The 7,238-nt window shown below is 48.3% G+C and overlaps 1 protein-coding gene across 1 annotated transcript; it reads left to right on the top strand.

Moving 5' to 3' along the window:
• The first annotated feature begins 1,101 nt into the window (after positions 1-1,101).
• Positions 1,102-6,701, top strand: LOC107043496. Its single transcript, XM_015265029.1, has 5 exons — positions 1,102-1,480; positions 3,476-3,690; positions 3,785-4,745; positions 5,052-5,579; positions 5,689-6,701. Exons 1-5 carry the CDS (start codon positions 1,102-1,104, stop codon positions 6,699-6,701), a joined length of 3,096 nt encoding a protein of 1,031 aa, XP_015120515.1.
• Positions 6,702-7,238: the final 537 nt, after the last annotated feature.

Consider the following 7,238-nt stretch of genomic DNA (forward strand, 5'->3'; position numbering starts at 1 on the left):
ACGCTTCAAGCTGGGGAAGGCTCCAGGTATCGACCAGGTAACCAACGAATTCTACAAGGCACTCCCCAGAACATGGTTGCTTAACCTGCTGGGATTGTTCAATAAGATCTTGACAGTGGAAGATTTTCCCAGTGCCTGGGCTCAATCCATCCTCTTTATGATTCACAAAAAGGGTCCACACACGGACCCCTTTAATTACAGGGTTATCGCCCTCGTCAACTCTGGGGCCAAGATATTCACTCAGATCCTGAAAGATAGACTTTACAGCTGGGCCACAACCGAGAATCTCATCCCAGAGGATCTGCAGATAATATATTTATCCTCCAGTCCGCTATAAACTTGAAGCTTCGTCTCAAAGGTGGAAAACTATATGCAATATTTATAGACTTCAAGAGAGCGTTCGATTCCGTACCGCATGAAAAGCTTTGGACGCACTCATATAGCCTGGGTATGGGCCCAAAGATCCTGCGCATCCTCATGAAGTTCTATAATCCGGCCTGTATCCAAGTGAGAACTAATTCTGGCCTCTCCGATCGAGCTGATGTCAGCGAGGGTGTACTCCAGGGGGAAATTCTCAGCCTCCTCTTATTCATTCTCTATCTGGCAGACATTGTAGGCTTCTTCAGAAGAAAAGGGGTCAAGGGGATTGATCTAGATGCCACAGTCGACCTCGTTCTTCTCCTATATGCTGATGATCTTGCAATACTGGCCGACATGCCAGTGGATCTGAAGAGGAAGCTTGGCATTCTCCAGGAATACTGCAACTTCAAGGGTCTTACAATTAATGTACAAAAAACTAAGATTGTGGTCTTCAGGAAGGGTGGACTTATACCCCAGTCAGTAACCAATCTCCATCTTAATGACCAGAAGGTAGATGTGATGGAAAATTACACCTATCTTGGTGTAAGCTTCTCCAGCTCTGGTGTCGGTTTCCTCGCCACCAAGGAAGTGTGCAGAAAGGCTAAGGCTGCAGCGGGCCCTGTCATGTCCATCCTCACCTCAGCAAGAGCGGACTTCTGATCCAGTACCTGGAGTCTTTACAACAGTCTTGCCTCCTCAGTTCTCCTGTACAGCACTCACCTATACGGCCTCCGTTACACTATGGACTTTGAAACAGTTCAACTGACCTTCTTGAAAAGACTCTACCAGCTAGCTAAATGCACCCCTGGTTACGCTGTGCGGCTTGAACTTGGGATCAATGATGTCACCATAGCCATAATCAAAGCAGCTCTCAACTGGATAATAAAAATTCTGCAAATGTCGTCTGATCGTCTCCCACGAATCTGCTTCGCTAGACTGCTAGCACTAAAAAAATCGGCTTCATCCAATGCTAAATATAACTGGCTCGAACAACTTGACATGGTATCCAGGGGATACATAAGCAAGGACCTATGGAGCTCTGCTGACTGGGCTGACTGGGAGCTGCCTCTGCCGCAGATTCTGAATGACCTCTCATGCTCTCTCAGGGAAGCGGATTTACGTAGATAGGAATCCACGGCCCTGGTATTCATTTTGCCAAGATACCCAGAAGACAGTTTCATCAGTCACTATCCTGAGCGTTGCCCTATCCACCTGGTTAGAGCCAAGATGCAGATCAGGCTGGCCTCAGTGTTTGCTACCAGACTCATACTAAAGAAGGAGCTTCACAGATTTGATCCCTCAAAAATCTGTCCCAGGTACAGGAGGGGTGAACTTAAAACACTAGACCACCTATTTCTTCGTTGTACTGCCTATACCCACATACGTGAGCACTACATCTATCCTTGGTTCCAGTCTAGTTGCTCCCCGGAAGATAACCTAGTGGCCCTCTTAGACTCCAGTGATTTATGTTGCCTTAAAGATATCTGCGTCTTCTTGTTATTGCTTTGTAGTTACCGCACANCCACTGTTGCGTTCTCTACGATTTTTTTTGTTTGGTGCTTTCTCTGCTTGCTGAATTTGTATTTGCTATCGGGTGAGCATGTCTTTCGCAGGGAGAATATTTATTCAAGCCAGTAGGGCAAAGTTTATTGAGTCTCTCTATACGGAATCATTGTCAGCGGCAGTGAAAGAGCTCTCGGTCACGGAGTTGCAGTCGAAGANGTAGGTGCATTTTGAACTAGTACATATACCCAGTGATTATGCAAAATTTCATTGTCCTGCCACTTTTTGTTTCTGAGATAATCATTACGAAACTTGAAATTTTCAAAAAATCATTACTTCTGAATGAAGCATCCGATTTTGATAAATAAAAAAGGAAAATTTTTCTTTTTTCTCGTACTCTGTTGAGGCTTCAGCCTCACGTCACGGCAGGTTGGTCCGCTGACCACGAGCGGCAGCACCTCCTGGACACGGACCTGGGTTACCGACCGTGTCCAATTAATTGGCACCGACGACACCTGCCGCGACACTCGGCCCATCTCGTCACTTCCGCCGTTTTCTCTAATCGCCTTGTGACAAGCGTGCATCGTGTAATTCTCTACGCANCTCGAACGTCGTTCATTGGACTAATCAAGTCCATTGATGAGACCGTGGACTTCTGCTCAGGTGACTCAAAGGCAGTTGCCGNCGTGTCCAATTAATTGGCACCGACGACACCTGCCGCGACACTCGGCCCATCTCGTCACTTCCGCCGTTTTCTCTAATCGCCTTGTGACAAGCGTGCATCGTGTAATTCTCTACGCAATTAAATCGTTAATTATTGTGAACATCTCAACCGTGAAAATTCTCTAACGTCTCTCGCGTCAATTATTAATTGACAGTGATTATCTTTTTGTAAATATTTTTTGACTGAGTTCTGTGTTTTAACAGAAAAATACAGGTTTATTGTGACTCTACCCACGCGCACTGTGTCAGACATTATTTCGTGAACTTCTCTACCCTTTCCCTGAATCCCGGCTCTCTATCGGATTTTGTTTAACTCTCGCCGAAACATTTGGTCCTTCGAGCCGGATAAATCGGGAAAAGTGAACATTGGGTTTTTGGTGAAACGTTAGTGCATGTGGTGTCGGTGGAAAAGTGCGGGAATTCGTGTGTCGGTTCCACCTCCTTTGCTCCACCCACCGAGTCCGCCCATCGACTCCTCCCACGTGGCTCCTCCCCCGCGTGACGTAGCAGTGCAGTGGTGCTCATCTCAGACTTTTGACATTTGTGCGCGCCACTGAATTATGGGACTCCAGCAGTGACACTCAACCTGGGGCGCCCTGATATTTTCCCCAGCACTTCAGAAGCAGATTTTTTTGTTTTTCTCGCTGTTTGCTGAAGTTCTACGACCATCACTGCTGCCATCGAACCTTCTCACAGGGAAGTCAATTATTATTATTATTTTTCGCTACTGATTTTCCCTGAACTTTGCTGCTGGTTTTGCTTGATTTCAATTTTGTTCCGCTATTGGCTGTGCTTTCTCCACTGTTGCGTTCTCTACGATTTTTTTTGTTTGGTGCTTTCTCTGCTTGCTGAATTTGTATTTGCTATCGGGTGAGCATGTCTTTCGCAGGGAGAATATTTATTCAAGCCAGTAGGGCAAAGTTTATTGAGTCTCTCTATACGGAATCATTGTCAGCGGCAGTGAAAGAGCTCTCGGTCACGGAGTTGCAGTCGAAGATGGATATTTTGGAGAATTATTGGAGCCAATTCGAGGACCAGCACGTGAGACTGCTCACTGGTAAGGATAGCGTGGAGGTGCTCGAGCACGATTACGTGAATCAGGGGGTATATGATATCTGTCTGCAGCGATACTCCACGGCTCGAACGTCGTTCATTGGACTAATCAAGTCCATTGATGAGACCGTGGACTTCTGCTCAGGTGACTCAAAGGCAGTTGCCGAAGATCTCGCTGCCTACCTTCTCAGGGGACTTCTCCGAGTGGACACCATTCAAAGATCTTTTCCTCTCGATGGTCGTCGGCAACAATAACCTCTCTACGGTCGAGAAATTTCATTATGTCTTGACTTCTCTTGCTGGTGAGCCAAAACAGTTAATCTCAACTCTGCCAGTAGCTCAAGACTCATTCATTCCAGCCTGGGATATGCTTATCGCGAGGTATGACAATGGACGTCTCCTCATCTCTACCCAGCTGGAAAGGTTGTTCTCCACTCCGAGGATCGTCAACCGTACGGTCAAGGAGTTTAATGCTCTCCTCAACTCCACCACCGAAGCGCTCAACGCCCTGAAGTCGTTGGGGCGCCCTGTCGAGCACTGGGACGACGTCTTGGTGCATATCATCTCAAGCCGGTTGGATGTTAAGACGTTGGAGGCGTGGGAAGTTAAGATCGGATCCACCACCACCTTTCCAACGTACGCGGAACTCAGGGAGTTCATGTTGAGCAGAGCAAGAGCTAGGGAGAGAATTGAGCTGCATCCTCTGCATGCTCCCAAGACGCCAACTTCGAGTGTGCCCTCTCAACCACCCAGAGCAAAGCCAGCAAAGGTGCTGAATGTCTCAACTGGCAGTGCAGTTCCACAGGCACGCGGGTCGAGTTCGCAGTCATGGGCAGACATGACCGCCAATGCCTGCTCCATGTGTGAAGATGAGCATTTCATCGATAAGTGCCCCAAATTCAAGCAGTTGTCGCCGGAAAAGAGGAAGGAGTTCGTCGAAAAGAAGTACCTCTGCTTCAACTGCTTGGGGAAGCACTCCATTCGTGTCTGTAGGACCACGAAGACGTGCGTTGTGTCTCACAAGCTTCACCACTCGATGATCCACATCACACGTCCTCAGAATGGTCCTCTGGAGACATCTCAACCAGACCAGTTGAAGTCTCAAGGTCAGTGGTCTCAGTCTGGTACTCGTCCTATACAGTCCGCTGTTCCGGGGCCTTCATCAGTGCAGCAGTGATCTTCTCAACCAACGACTTCAACGACAGCGGCTCCGGTAACTTCAGAACGTTCTCTACGGCCGTCGCTGTCAAGTGATTCTCCATCTGTAGCATTACCAGTTCATGAATCGTCATCTCAACTCAGACCAGGTGTTCTTCTCGCAACAGCGCTAGCTTCTCTTATTTCAGAGAATGGCTGTTGCTGTGAAGTTCGAATGCTGTTGAATCCTGGATCTGAGTTATCATTTGTTACAGATAGTCTTGCGGTAAAGCTAGGTTTGTTGAAGTCTCCAGCTTTGCTACCTGTCGTTGGTATTGGTAGATCAAGGTCATTCTCAAAGGAATTCTCTCAGTTCTGTCTGAAGTCTCTGCACTCAGACAAACATCTTCAGATTAAGGCCTACATTCTTGACCACCTCACATCATCGTTGACGTCGTTCTCAGTCTCGGATACTCAAGCTTGGGGCCATCTCGAGGGACTGAAGTTAGCTGATCCGGAATACATGGAGCCAAGACCTATTGACCTTCTCATTGGCGCGGATTTCTTCGGATCAATTGTGGAGCCACAGATCATCAAGGGGCCTTCAGACTCCCCTATAGCAATGCACACTATCTTCGGTTGGGTGGTACTAGGACCTACTTCAGCGGTGATTCCAATGGTGGCCAGCTCTAATCACATCGCAGTCAGCAACGAGGAACTCTACGACCTTCTCACTTCGTTCTGGCTGCAGGAGGAGGTCCCAAAAGCCGAGGATAGTGATCTCACGAAAGAAGAGGCAGAATGTGAGGAGTTTTTCCAGCGCACCCATTCACGAGACAGGGCGCTATGTGGTTCGCCTGCCTCTTGCACGTTCTCCGACAGAGCTTGGCGACTCTTATGATCGGGCTAAAGCATGTCTCTCCAGCCTGTTCGGGAGAATGGAGAGGGATCAACGGACCCTTCAGCTATATAGTGTTTTTCTCAAGGAGTACGAAGATCTGGGACACATGGTGTGTTCCAGCCTTAACTGCTGGGCTGTTCCAGCCTTAACTGGTTCGGGGAATGCCGGGAGCGTGAAGTTCGGCTGTAGATCTGAGGGGATGACCTTGGCATATGGGGCTTCGGCTTCAGGAGGGTTGAGGATCCCTGAAGAGAAGCAGTCGGCTTGTGTCTCCACTCGGTGTTCTGCTCAGAGGCAAGCTCATTCGTCAACTCCTATGTACTACTTTCCTCATCATGGTGTTCTCAGGGAAAGTAGTGAAACAACGAAGCTGAGGGTAGTTTTCAACGGTTCCAGTAAGACCAGTTCAGGGGTGTCTCTCAATGACATCCAACACACTGGAGCCAAACTGCAGAAGAATATCTTTGACGTGCTGCTCTCATCCAGGCGGAGCAAGTACATTTTCATGACAGACATCACGAAGATGTTCCGTCAAATCAAGGTGCATCATAAGGACTGGCCTCTTCAACAGATTCTGTGGCAGGATTCTCAAGGTCAGATCAACACCTACCAGCTCACCACCGTGACCTACGGGACTAAAACGGCCCCATTCTTAGCCTGTAGAGTTCTCAACCAACTGGTCGCGGACGACGGACATCGGTTTCCTCTAGCAATCTCTCCGTTGACCAGTGGAAGATACGTGGATGACATCTGTGGTGGTGCTGAAGAGGAGAGTGAACTTCTAGAAGTCTCCAAGCAAGTGAGGAATCTTTGCTTAGCTGGTGGTTTCCCTCTAGTNGGAAAATGGGAAGCAGCGGTAAAATCAGTGAAGTATCATCTCTCTCGAACGATTCGGGATACTACACTGACGTTCGAGGAACTCTCTACGCTGTTTAACCAGATTGAAGCGGTGCTCAACTCCTNTGGGATCCAAACACAGACCAATTCAAGTTCTCAATCCACCTTCCGGCCAACTCAAAGGTGACGAAGAGGAATATGTTGTCTGAGATAGCTCAGTTGTTCGACCCTCTAGGTCTACTTTCTCCTGTGGTGATTAGGGCAAAAGCACTCCTACAGCGTCTCTGGGTTGAGAAGCTGGACTGGGATGATGCGCTTTTACCACAAATCTCGGATAAGTGGACCCAATTTCGTAAGGTGCTGTCTCAGGTCGAAAATATCTCCATTCCTCGTTGGCTCANACTGACGTTCGAGGAACTCTCTACGCTGTTTAACCAGATTGAAGCGGTGCTCAACTCCTGACCTCTACAGGCTCTCTCTGAAGACCCCGACGACGTGTTGTGTCTCACTCCGGACCATTTTTTGATTGGAGAAGCTCCAATCGCTCTACCGGAACCTTCCCTGGACGGCTCTCAAGATGGCAACTGATTCAGCAGAGGCTGCAGTATTTCTGGAAGCAGTGGTCTACAGGATACCTGCAGCAGCTTCAGTCCATCTCCAAGTGGCATCATCCGTCCAACGACATTCGCATCGGCTCAATGGTTCTGCTCTCCGATGAGAGGTT

Source organism: Diachasma alloeum, unplaced genomic scaffold (assembly GCF_001412515.2).
Source record: "Diachasma alloeum isolate Michigan unplaced genomic scaffold, Dall2.0 Dall_scaffold_00590, whole genome shotgun sequence".
Lineage (NCBI taxonomy): Eukaryota > Metazoa > Arthropoda > Insecta > Hymenoptera > Braconidae > Diachasma > Diachasma alloeum.